The following is a 13,933-nucleotide window of genomic DNA, read 5'->3' on the forward strand; positions in this document are numbered from 1 at the left end:
AAAGATTTTTACTGAGCAGCGAGCAGTTGTCGTCCTTCTTGACCAAGAGGACAGAGTGCGTAATTTGTGAAGAACCATACCAATAGATGGGAGTACGTGGACTCTTTAATATTACTGGATGGGAAGCTACCACGAGTCCTGTGCCTGACCTTGAAAGTAACACACACACACACACACACACACACACACACACACACACAGTGTTGCGAGTTGAGTACTAAATATATTTGATAGTGAAATTTCAGGACTGAATTGGTCAAATGCTTTATAATCGGAGTGATTGAATATTTTATCTTTCATTATTAAAAGAAAAAAATCCCGTAGCAAAATTATAAAAAAGTTCCATAAATGAATTCATCATTAATAAAATGTATCAAAGAAAAATACTAATAGAAGAAATGCAAAGAGTTTTTGCATGTTCCTCTACGACTGCTATAGTAATAATATATATTCCGTCTAATACCACCTCAGTTTGTTTTCAGTGTTCCCGTATTGCGGCGCCCTTAGTCACTCACCATTTGGATTTCTATTGCGCGAGTTTGGCTAAAGACCCTACGAGTGAGACTGAGAGTGGCGTGATCGGGTTGTTAAAAAGCAATCACCACAAATTGTTTGCTTGTTCATCGCTTGTCCTGCATTGTTGAGATGGTTAAATGATAATACTTGTTATTATATGTTATATTATATCGAAATTGTAATGGCGAGAGAGGTCAAGAGATGATTTCATGCAGTTTTTTGTTTTTTTAGTGTATTATTGCGACCAAGGAAGAGGTGAAGCGGCAGACCTTATTATTAAACAACCAATCCCCTGAAAAAAAAAAAGCTTTGTAGTGTAGAGAACTAAAGCCCTGATACAGAAATTCATAGAGGTAGTTGTGAGTCTGTGGTTCCAGTTCAAAGGCCTCGTCCTGCCTCGTCCAGTCATTTGTGTGTTCAGGTATATCTATGTGGAAATCAGTCAGCTTGTGAGTTTGCAGAAATGGTGACTGTAGTTAAGGTGTAATATGCACTGTATTTGATATGGGACCTGTTATGAATATATGCAATGATAAATGTTTCAAGCTAGGCAAGTTCTTACCACTAATAGGATGCCGTTATAAATCTGTATTGCGCTTTTGTCCGACTCAGCCTCACAGAGTTGTTTACATGGTGTTGGTAGGCGGTAGGCACGCAGCGCCGCGGCCTCTAGGCTTCAGAGGAATCGATCATCAGTGTTGAAGGCAAGTTACTTTAAAACATGATAGGGTGTGAGAACAACTTACGAATCTTGTCTCAAATTTTAGGGTGTAAAGTATGTAAGGTCCTTTGCGTTATTCCTGCAACAACAGGCCAGTGTTGCAGCACCGCTGTTTGCATTCGCTGCCCGACGCACGAGTTTCTTCATTAACGGGTATTTTTTTTGCTGTGTGAATGATCTAATTTGGATATGTTAATCCTGGTCTGGCCGTGTAACTCAGATGATTTCCCCAGTCCTATAGGCTACTTGTAGTACTGTGTGAAGATTGTAATTTTTAGTGTGGTTTGTATAGAGTATCTCCGCCTCCTCCGCCTCTTGCCTTCAGACCTATGTTGAAATGACCACGTGTGTGACGCGTAATGGTGCACCATAGGTGTGTTGGAAAGTTAGTCTAATGTGGCATTCAACTGAGTATGTCTTGATTAGAAGTCCGTCTCCCCTCCATTCCACCCCCAATCCCCCTAACCCCTCAAACAAGCTTTGGGGACCTGTGTGGAATCGGTGTTCTTTTTTTGGGGTGTGATGAAAATAAATGAAATAAGGGCGTTAAAAATCTAAGGAAATTTACCTTAATGTTTCGAATTTCCCTAACCTATCGTAGACCACTCCTGCTTGGATGTTAATCTAACATATCATAACCTAACCTAGCTGGTGGGGCTGTACCCCTCCCCTAGACTTCCCCCGCTAGGATGTTAACCTAACCTAGCACCTAACCTAATCTAATGTAACCTAGCATAACCTAACCTAGCATAACCTAACTTAACCTAACCTAATGAGGGACCTCAAAAATTATACTGTTATGCCTTACCGATATGGTGTGGAGATTCCCAGGGCAATGGAGGTGGGTACAGTTTGGTGGCTTCCTTAATAAACACATGGAGCCTCTTCCTTATGTCTGTAAATCACAAGTTAACCATTGATGTTGCTAAAACATCTCACATAGTGACCTTTTTTTCCTGCTGAACACTGGCACTGTTTGCTTCACCTCCCTCCATTGGGTAGTCGTATTAACAAATGACAGTGAGCCTCTATCAAAATGCCTGACACGTCTCTAAAACAAATGAAAAGTGTAAGTGAACCTACCATGGAAAGTCATAATTGGCAGCCTCAGGGATGCCCTCACAAGTGGCAGTGCATGATTGGAGGGATCAGCTCCATAGATACCATGAAATCCTATTATGCTGCTACCCACAAATCTCAGTTAGAAACAAAAGAAAATCATTTCAGTGTTTACTCTTCACTGGTGCAGAGCTCATTGGACTTAGAAAATATTGAATTTCTCCACACTCATGAGTGCTATTACAGCCATGTTAGCACATGCCCCCCAATTTTTTTACATTTATAGTAAGGTCACCGAACCCTTCTCCATGACATGTGAGTTTTGTGTTTGTATGTAACATGGACGTGATATCCAGATTAACCTTCAACTGTGTGTATGCCATAGAAAATAGTGGTTGTAGGATGTCTGAAAAAAGTTGGGCAATAGTGTCAATGCATTGTTCCCAGCTGGCTGGGACGTGTCTGGTGGGTTAGTATGAAATGTCCTGGCTGTCCAAATGCTGTGTTTTGCAACCAGATGTGCATGGCATCACCCACTTGTAGCTTGCCAGTGCCCAACTCTTGAACACACTAAACTAGTTTAGGCTGTATTAAGTTAGGCTAGGATTAGGTTGGGTTAGGTTTAAATTCTCATGAACAGGAAAGGCGAGTCTTAAAAAAAGTTTGAAATCATTACAATGATAATAATAGATGAATAACTTTCTAATATTACACAAGGTTAAGTTAGGTTAAGATTAGGTTAGGTTAGGTTTAGACTCATGAATAGGAAAAGTGTCTTAAAAATTGTTTGAAATTGATACAATGGTAATAATAGATAAATAACTTTTTAATAATAACAAATTAAGAAAATGGTAACGTCAGCCACATTCCTTTAGTATTTTCCATATAGTATCAAAATATTTCTAGTATTCAGTGATTTTGTAACACCTTAATATTCATGATACACTATTATTAACATTAACATAAATTTTAGAGCATTAGGATAACATATAGCCATAAAATTCAATTTCATATGAGACATTATGCTGAGTGATACAAAATATCATAGTTTACCATATCAAACAACATCATCCACTTACATACAGCCTTCCACTCAGACACTTTGATAGACCTCACGGCACCCTGGTCCATGAACAAGTGTCTGTATGATAAGTTGGGCGCTCAGACTGCCCAGACATTTCATACTGCCACACTGGCAGGTCTGAGTTGCCAGCTATGTATTTTCTTGAAGCTTGCAGTGTTACTACTACTACTACTTTCTCTCTCTCTCTCTCTCTCTCTCTCTCTCTCTCTCTCTCTCTCTCTCTCTCTCTCTCTCTCTCTCTCTCTCTCTCTCTCTCTCTCTCTCTCTCACTAGTGGAGACATGGGGTTCCTAGCTGGCTGGCCAGTATCTGGCAGGTCTGAGTTTCCCCCTAACCTAACCTATCCTTGCCAGACCTGGTAACACTGTAAGAAAAATACACAACTGTTAACCCAGACCTGCCAGTCCAGCCTGCCAGGGATCCCATGTCTCCACTAGTTGTGTGTGTGTGTGTGTGTGTGTGTTTACCTAGTTGTATTTACCTAGTGGTTTACAGGAGGGGAGTAATCTCATAGTATCCATCTCCATATCTATCCAGTTTGGTCTTAAAAGCATGGACAGTTATAGCATTGACAACGTCTTCACTGAGTTCATTCCATTTGTTCACACTTCTGTGAGGAAAACTATACTTCTTGATGTCTCATCTACAGTTAACTTTCTTCAACTTCTTACTGTGTCCCCTTGTACTCTGTGTGTCAAAATTTATAAAACATTCTTTATCCACATTTTCCATACCATTTATCATTCTATAGATGTTTATTAAATCTCTCTCTCTCCTATTTTCAAGGGTAGGAATTTCCAACATTTTTAATCTTCTCTTCATAAGTTGACTTACTCAACTCCAGAACCATCTTAGTGACTGCTCTTTGTACTCTTTCTAATTTTATAATATTCCTCTCTGTATGAGGAGACCACACCACTGCCGCATGTTCCAATCTTGATCTTATCATGGAAATCAACAACTTTTTTATCATTCCTTCATCCAAATATGAGAATGCCATTCTTACTCTTTTTGACAAATTCATTGTCTCTCCAGTAATTCTATCAAAGTGTCTGTCCAGAGTCAAATTTTCAGTAACTGTTACTCCCGAATCCACTTCCTCTTTTGATTTCTTTAACTTCACACCATCCATCTCATAATGATATTGTATTCTTTTCTTACTCTTACCAAACTCCATTACTTTACATTTATGTAAATTGAATTCCATTTACCAAAATTTGCTCCATCTATTTATCTTATTTAAATCATCTTGCAGTACCATACAGTCATTTACATTTTCTACCCTTCTCATCAGCTTAGCATCATCCACACACAAGTTCATATAATTATTTATTTAATTTATATTGTTCACATATATTACAAACATTATCAGTCCCAACACTGACCCCTGTGGGACACCACTAGTTTCAGCCAAGATGAATTTTGGTCTTGTATTACATTTCTCATCTCTCTATCATCCAGATAATCTTCCATCCATGCCAGCAGTCTTCCTCCAATTTTCCCATAATTTTTTTTTTCTTCCATAGCAATCTTCAGTGTGATACTTCGTCAAATGCTCTCTTCGAGTCTAGGTAGACACCATCCACCCATCTGTCACTCTTCTTCACAATATCAACTACCCTTGAATAAAAGAACAATAAGTTCATGGAGTATGATCTTCCCCTCCTAAATCCAAATTGACAATTTACTAAAACTTTATCTCTTTCCAAGTGTTCCATCCATCTTTCCTTTAAAATTGTTCTTTCACATAGTTTTCCTACAACACTAGTCAAGGGCACTGGTCTATAATTTAGTGGATTTTCTGTATTTCCTCATTTGAATATTGATGTAATATTTGCTCTCTTCCAATCTTTTGGTACTCTTCCTTGTGATAGTGATGTCACCACTAGACTGTGAATTTTATCAGCCAGTTGTTCTCTGGATTCTTTCTATATCCAGTTTGATACTCCATCTGGATCAGTTGCTTTATTTACATCAAGTTCTTCCATCATCTTAAGTATTTCCTCATAACTGACTAGGACTGTACTTAGTATATTCCTCAACAACTTATTCCTTCCAGCATCAAACTCCCCTTTCACAGTAAATACCGATCTGAAACTGTTGTTTATAACTTCCGCCATGTCCTGTGCATCCTCATAGATTTTTCCTTCAACTTTCAGTCTTGATACATCTTCCTTCTTCTTCATCTTCCCATTAATATGTCTAAAGAATAGTTTGGGTTCATTTATATACTTATCTATTATATCACTTTAATAGTTTCTTCTCTCCATTCTTATTATTTCAACGTACTTGTTTTTAACATCAATATGTTCCCCCCTTCTGCTCTCAGTTTTCCTCTTCTTCCATCTATTCCAAGCATTTGACTTACAATTTCTAGCCTCTTTGCATTTTGTATTGAACTATTCTTTACCCTTTCTACATCTTGTTCCTTCTCTAGGTACAAATTTCTCCACAGCAGAATTATATAACCTTATAAATTCATCCCATTTTTCCATCTATTCCAGGCATTTGGCTTACAATTTCTAGCCTCTTTGCATTTTCTATTGAACCATTCTTTACCCTTTCTACATCTCATTCCTTCTCTAGGTACAAATTTCTCCACAGCAGAATTATATATCCTTATAAATTCATACCATGTTTCCTGATCATCTGCATCTTCAGTCTTTCCAGTCCACAGCAACAGAGTACTTTCTTAATTTTTCAAAGTCAGCTTTACTTTATTTAAATCTTTTCTTCTTATAATTTCCATCAATGATTTCATTTTCATTTTTCAAATTAAATTCCATCAACACATGATTACTTTTACCTAGAGGGCTATCAGTGTATAGTTTCAATAATTTCCATGTTGTTGGTAAATACTAAATCCTGTCTTAATGGTTTATCTCTTCCACTAAATCTGGTATTACATTCAACCCATTGAGTCATCAAGTTTTCCACTGCCCAGTTTAATGGTCTATTACTCCATGAGTTCTTACTTCCAGTAGTTGTCAGTGTCTCCCAATTTATCTCCTTACAATTAAAATCACCAACAATAACTATATCACTACTTTCCATCACTATCTTTTCAAGACCTTTTAACACATCTACCAACATCTCTTCATGCTCTTCTTTTTGCCAGGCATTGGTCATAGGTGGCACATAATTCATCATCCTTCCACTTCTAATCCACTTTCCACTTCTAATCATCACTTGTAGAATTTCAGACTTGTCTTCACTTTTTATTACCTTCTCCACTTTAACACATATTTTAGTCAGAGTGATCACTCTACCTCCTCCCTTGTCAATTCTATTTTTCATCTATAAATCATATTTATCATGACCAATGTCAGGAGTTCCCCATTCATTTTTCCATTTTGTCTCACATAATACAACATCCAGTGCAGTTCTGCTTAACAACTCATTTAATTCCATTTTAGTTGACATTAATCCATTTACATTAGTATAACATACTGTACTTACTGTACAGTATGTTATACTAATGTATTTCTTTATTCTCTTATCTCTTACTCTCCAGGAAACTTCTCCTCCATTCGTTGTTTGTTTTTTTGTTTAGCTTCATTTACTAGCTCCTTTTGCTTCAAACTTTCAGTCTCGTTCATATCCCTGTTTATCCATATATGCCTATATTCTTCATCTCCAGACAACCTCCAAGACCCATTAATTACTTCTGCTTGTACCTGTGTTGCAAACCTTATTCTTATGGGTCTCATCTTTTCTTATTCATATTTCCCAATTCCACTTCCACTTGCTTTACTACCTGACTGTCTTCATCTGTCACTTTCTTCAGTAACTTATTCAATAGGTTCTCTTCCTTTTCCTCTCTTTGAATTCTGCTTATTATTTTCTCTTCCTTTAAACCAAATACCATTACTTGTTTATATTTTTCTACAGTGTTTCTCACTAACTTTTTCTCTTCTTCAATGACATTTACCACTTTCTATCTGAGGTTTTGTTTCTCATTTTCATGTTCTATTATTTTCTTTAGTGATTCTCCTTCAAATTTACATTCATTTAACTACTTATTTTGCCTCATTTCCACATGCTTTACACTTGCCTTCATTTCCTCATTTCCTTTCTGAACAGTTTCTGATTTTTCCTTTATTTGTTTCCTTAAACAGTCATTTTCCACCTTTAACTTCTTAGTATTATCTTCCATCTCTATCAACTTTGCTGTCTCTCTCTCTCTCTCTCTCTCTCTCTCTCTCTCTCTCTCTCTCTCTCTCTCTCTCTCTCTCTCTCTCTCTCTCTCTCTCTCTCTCTCTCTCTCTCTCTCTCTCTCTCTCTCTCTCTCTCTCTCTCTCTCTCTCTCTCTCTCTCTCTCTCTCTCTACAAGAGATATTATCATGGATCAGACATCAACATGATGGTCTTAGTGTGTGTGTGTGTGTGTGTGTGTGTGTGTGTGTGTTTCTCACTCACACACACACTATGCACATGTAACAGCATAATAGTAATCCTATATCTTGTCTGCTGGAGAGAGAGAGAGAGAGAGAGAGAGAGAGAGAGAGAGAGAGTAGTATCCTCATCGGATATGGGATGAATGAACTGTGTGATAAGAGCGCTGAGTGAAAGAAGAATAACTTTATAGCAATCAAGAGTGATTGTGTGTGATAGAGGTGAATGGACTTAGTCAGGGCACTCTGTAGGAAATACTCTATGAGTACCTCTACTGTGGTCTCAGGATTGTGGGAGGTCTGGGGTAGGGAAGAGTCCCATCATGAAGGTCAGGGATAAACCAATGTATACTATTGAGCCTTGCTATGGATGTATGTGGCCAGCTGTGCAATGCCTACATAGTATGGTTGGGCATGAGGCTGTCCCTTGCACTGGAGATTAACAAGGCTGAAAGTATGAGTGTGTGTGTATTTACCTAGTTGTATAATACAGGGTTCGAACAGGGCTCATAGTGTCCTGTCTCCATATCTATATTTATCCAGAATTTCCTTAAATTTATGCACGTTTGGTGCTGTAACAGCCTTCTGATTTAGACCATTCCAGATATCCACAGTTCTATGTGAAAAACTGTACTTCTTGATGTCCCTCAAACCCTGACTCTTCCTGATCTTTTAGTGCCCTCTCATCCGTCCAGCTTCATCTTCCAGCTACATCAGATCCTGCTTGTCTATCTTCTTAATACAGTTAACTATTTTATACATCATTATCAGATCTCCTCTTTCTCTTCTAACTTGCAAAGTTGGCAGTCCAATTTCTTTCAACCTCTCTTCTTACATTAGGTCTCTCAGCTCTGGTACCATCCTTATAGCTGCCCTCTGAATTCTTTCCAACTTCTTTATGTCTGTCTTCATATGCGGAGACCACGCTACTGCTGCATATTCCAGTCTGGGACGTAGCATAGTGGCTATAATTTTTTTCATCGTAGTCTTTTCCATGTAATGAAATGCCACCCTAATATTTGTTAACACCCTGTATGTCGAGCCAAATATCTCATTTATATGCTGTTCTGGAGTTAGGGTATCTTGAAAAACCACTCCTTGGTCTTTTTCCTCCTTGCTCCTCATTATTACTTTCTCCTCATTTTATAGTCCCATGCAGGTCTTTTTTTTTACTCTTTCCCAATTCCATCACATGGCATTTCTTAGCACTGAATTTCAATTTTCACTTCTTGCTCCACCCATAAATCTTGTCAATATCTCTTTGCAACTCTATACAATCAATATGGCTCTTTACTACTATTAACAATTTTGCATCATCAGCAAACAGATTAATATAACTAGTCAAACCCTCCTGCATATAATTGATGTATATTTGGAACATAATGGGTGCTTACACTGACCCCTGTGGTACTCCACTTGTTACATTACTCCAACTTGAACAGGTGTCCCTGATCACAGTTCTCACTTCTCTATCCTTAGAGTAGTCTCTCATTCATTTTAGCATTGTCCCTCTCAGTCTTCCTATATGTTCAGTCTTCCACAATAGTCTTTTTATGTGGAACTTTATCAAAAGCTTTTTTGATGTCCAAGTACACTGCATCTACCCAACCATCTCTGTTTTGTACTTCATCTATTACTTTTGTATAGAAACTTAGTAAATTTGTCACACATGACCTTCCTTTCTTGAACCCAAATTGACCATTTGTTATAACTTAGTTGTTTTCCAAATATTTCACCCACTTTTCCTTGATCACTATTTCACAGATCTTGCCCACAACACTAGTTGTGTGTGTGTGTGTGTGTGTGTGTGTGTGAGAGTGAGTGAGTGATACTTTGTCTAGGCCACTTGTATGGGATTTTTGGCTTGGTATATAGATAGGTATAGGTAAAATACATTATGAAAATAGTTAACTATTATTTTGCTGTCAGTGATGTATTTTATTGTTTTTGCAGATTACAAAATGTTTGACTCTTCAGATTCAGATGATGAGTCCAGCCAGGCTTCTGTCCAAACTCTCAAAGTGGACTGGTAAGTAGGTTCAGAATATTAATACTTCTGCAGAATTTCCTTTCAGAGTCTTACAGTTTAATAAGAATACAGGCCTTGTGATAAACTGTATAGCTGTAGCATGTACATCATTGCATAATTGTATAGTGTAAAAAATTTCCTCAGGTCTCAGGTAAAGTTAGATAATTTTGTAAGATACATAATTATGTGATCCTTTATGTGTAGCTACTTTTTTGAAAGTCCTGTTCAAGATAAGTATTTCTCAAATTTCTCTTCAGGAATAGGTAGCTAGACACAAGCTGTTATGGCAACAAAATGAGCTTGAATAAGTACATACTATTTACTTTATGTAGCAAGGAGACTGCAAGTTAAGATTTTTCAGTTCTGTCAAACTCTTCATATCTCAGTGATGCTCAATAAGAGTATCAGGTAGATCTCAAGTTCCCATTGGAAGATCTCATTACTCAGTTCTTCTGATTTCATAGAGCCCTTTAACTCTTGAGTTCCAAGTAGCGTATGTTCATATGCTTTCTTATTCCATAAATTTTCATGTTGGAGGTTTTGCATGATCCATTCAGCTGTTTTCTTAAGGAAATTGAATTGAAGGGGATGGGGAAGAAAAAAGGGGGATAAGCAGTCATAACAATGAACAGACCTGTTTAAACTCAATATACATGTTCTTGCAATATAGCAACTGTGCTGGTTTTCTGTAAGCAAGCAAGCAACTCAAGAATGGAGATTTCCAGTTTACAATGTCTACAAACAGGGTAGGACGAAAAGCTCTTTATGTCATCATTTTTTCTTTCTTTTTTTTCCTTAGCCACTTCAGTCTCCCAGTACATTGTATGTCATAGTGTTTTCTTCAGCTGTTCTCATGGCTACTGCTCATTTGAATTCTTAAATTGTATGCTTAGAAGTAAGTTGGCTCTTTTAATGTCTACTTGTTAAAAGTTGAAATTATCATGTTTCTCCCTCATCTAAATTTACTATATTTTAATACCCAATTGGTTCATAGTGTGCTAGAATTAAGTTTTATATAAGCAAGATGAACCTTATGCTGATGAAGTATTTTTAGTGATGTGTAAAAGTTTAGGATTGGAGACACTTAAGACAAAATTATTATAGCAGACAGGTAACTCAGAGGTATTTCAGCCTCCTCCTGATATTGTTAAGCTTTTATGGTAATGTTGAGATGAAGAGAGTTGAGTTGTACAGTGTAGGTGTAATGATTGGTGCTGCAGTACACTAGTAATGATAATGTTGGGGTGTAGTATAGGTGTAATTGTTAATGCTGCAGTACACCAGTAATAATGGTGCTGAGTTGTAGTGTAGGTATAGTGGTTAGTCCTGCAGTACACTAGTAATGTGACTCTCCTTCACCCAGGCTGGACATGTCCTTCATGGGCTGCCCTCAAAGTGTTGCTCTCAGTGGCTTGCCTGGGTGCCGCTTCAGAAATATTTACCAAAATTTGAGTATGGATCTAAGTAAGTTTTACCTGTTGTAAGTAGTGTACTGTTTGTTATTGTGGTTATTTGTAAGCATAACTATTTCATGGATGAAAGAAAATGTTCACAAAAAACAGAGCAAAACTGTTTACTTCATTTATTTTCTTGGAATTATGTACTTATACTATCACTGCCATAGTGAAGCAGTATCAACTGTGGTAGTTCTGCTGTCACTTTGCAAGTACAGTGATAAGAACTTTTGTGACAGAAATCCTCCAGTAACTTTCCTATGTGGAACCATGTCATAGTGACTTCTTCCTTGTTTTTATTTCTTTTGGAAGTGTCTGAATGTTCAGGCCATTTCTTGTTAGTGTGGTGCATTAACAAGTATTTAGCTAGGAAAATATCACTAAGATAATTCAGAATCCTGGCAGTGAGTCTAGGATTGCCTTTTGATAACATAAATTGTCTTGGGTGATATTTTTCTGGCTACATGGCCACTAACTGCATGTTCTGGCAGGTCATGGCTACCACCACAAATTTCTTCATCCTGTGCTTGGGCACAGCAACAACAGCATCACCAATTTAATTTTTACCAATATTTGTTGTATGTAGTGCTATGATTTAAGATATTTTCTCACTCAGCAGGAGCTTGTTTTTAGCCATTTGGTAAGAAAAACAATGAGGCCTAATGCTTGGTAAGTCACAAGTTGACACTGGAACAGTGATGCCATACATCACTTACCCAGCCACCTGAAATTAAGCTGAGGGCTACCATCATGTGCTGCAAAGATAGATGTCACATGCAGCTAACATGTACTACTTGCTTGTCTGAATTTGATACATTTGCAAGAACATTTAAATATGGCAGTAAGAATAAATAAGAATAAATAAAGGCTTAGGAATACCAATGCCCCAACAAGCTATAATTGCCTTAGACATAAAAAGAACAACTTAAAAAGATGAAAAATAAAAATGCACCTGGGTCAGATGGTGTACAAGTCGAGTTATTTAAATAATTAGTAGAAAGCAACATTTCTTAACAGTGTGGCTACATGTATGAGAAAAACTCTGCAAACAGGAGACATCACCCCAAACTGGAAAATCTCTGATACCACAATAATACCTAAGACAAACAAATGTACAGCACAAGATTTAGATCAATAGCATTGACAAATTAAACTTATAACATTTTTATGGGAATTATAAAATAGAAAACAAAAACATCTATGTCCTAACAGTATAATCAATGAAATGCATGCTGGCTTTACAGAAAAACAGGACAACTTTAGACAACCTGTACATATTGAAGTATTGCAAAGAAAAAACATACAAAATAAAAAAAAATAACTATATGTGATTTCAATGCATTTTCAGAAGGCATTTGATTCATTGAACAGAAGCAAGCTAATACAGACACTCATAGCATATGGTATAGATGCAAACATTATAGATCCAATAGTAAACATACATACAGGAGATTCAACAAATCTTTTTTAAAATGGAAAATGCAAAACAACACTACAAGTCACAAGCAGAATATGACTATGGTGCAGTGGCTTGACAATACTCTTTCTGCTGGTAACATATAATATCATTGGAAAAATAAAAGAAGGAAATTTAGATTTCAGAAATGAGTTCACTATAGCAATTATGATATAGCACTTGTGATGCAAGTGGCATATGGTGGGGATGGGAGTGATATGGATTGTTGTGTGGCCAGTTGTGATGTGACTGTGTGTTACTTGTAGAATGGAAGGACTGAGTAGGTACAGTACTAGAATACTTCAGAGGGATAGTAAAGGTAAGGTGGTTGGAATATGCAATAATGAAATGTAAAAACAAGGGTAAGTGGGGACTCCTCTCCCATTTTCTTTAAAGCTCCAATGAAGTCTTATTCTGTAGTAATGAACTTTGTCATGAATTGACTTACATGTTCCTTTTTATGGCTGTGTATATGTAATCTAGGGCATGGCATGTTGAAATATTCTTTGTGTGATGAATAAAATGTAACTTGAAATAATTTGTTTCAGATAAATTAACAGACCTGGGGATCTTGGAGGTGGTAGTGTTGGTGACAAAGGGAGAGTTGCGGAAATACCGAGTGCCGCACCTGATGCACGAGTACGAGATGCGAGGCATTGCTGTCCACCACCACCCTGTGCCAGATGGCTTGACTCCTTCTATTGAGAATGTCATGGCCATTATTGACTTGGTTCGACTGGCACTGGAAAAGAAAAGGAAAATTCTTATTCAGTAAGTGTATTGTGTTTGTAGTGACTTCAGGTGATATTCCATGTGTGGTTAGAGGGCACAGCCTGACCACACTCTGAGGCCAGGCTGGGAGAATTCTGCCATTATTGCCTGCACATTTAACAAGCCCTTTGTTCTTCACAAAACAGTTAATATATTTATCTGAGTGTCTAGCAAGCTCACATGAACGAAACTATACTTAAGGAGAATATAGATAATTTAAAATGTAGCTTAACCTCTAAAGGACTGGGCAAGGGAAGAGGGGGAATAATTTGACTGTACTGCTAGGACCACAGGTTGACCTCAAAACATATAATATACCCTGTTTCCTCATGCTTATTACTCTTAACCTACAATGAATGAGTGACACAAAAACAGTACTTACCCCACAATCAACTCCTCATCTTTTGAATGGAATCTGGAAGTCTGTAGGTGCCATGGTTACAGAGATAT

The 13,933-nt window shown here is 37.3% G+C and overlaps 2 protein-coding genes across 3 annotated transcripts in view; one reads left to right on the forward strand and one right to left on the reverse strand.

The window, feature by feature from the left end:
* LOC135102294 (sex-determining region Y protein-like) overlaps window positions 1-2,289 on the reverse strand; it is a 20,643-nt gene extending 18,354 nt beyond the window's left edge. Inside the window, exon 1 of the transcript XR_010269610.1 lies at window positions 2,046-2,289. The gene's annotated coding sequence lies outside the window, so the exon portion shown is untranslated. The remainder of the gene's footprint in view (window positions 1-2,045) is intronic.
* Window positions 1,112-13,933, forward strand: part of LOC135102296 (cyclin-dependent kinase inhibitor 3-like) — a 21,418-nt gene continuing 8,596 nt past the window's right edge. Inside the window, exons 1-4 of one of the 2 annotated variants that reach the window (XM_064007314.1) lie at window positions 1,112-1,220; window positions 9,727-9,802; window positions 11,166-11,266; window positions 13,261-13,483. In XM_064007314.1, coding sequence (XP_063863384.1) covers window positions 9,735-9,802; window positions 11,166-11,266; window positions 13,261-13,483 — 392 coding nt within the window. In that variant the 5' untranslated portion in view covers window positions 1,112-1,220; window positions 9,727-9,734. The remainder of the gene's footprint in view (window positions 1,221-9,726; window positions 9,803-11,165; window positions 11,267-13,260; window positions 13,484-13,933) is intronic. The other variant, XM_064007313.1, reaches the window with a different exon arrangement.

This window comes from Scylla paramamosain, chromosome 7, assembly GCF_035594125.1.
Source record: "Scylla paramamosain isolate STU-SP2022 chromosome 7, ASM3559412v1, whole genome shotgun sequence".
NCBI lineage: Eukaryota > Metazoa > Arthropoda > Malacostraca > Decapoda > Portunidae > Scylla > Scylla paramamosain.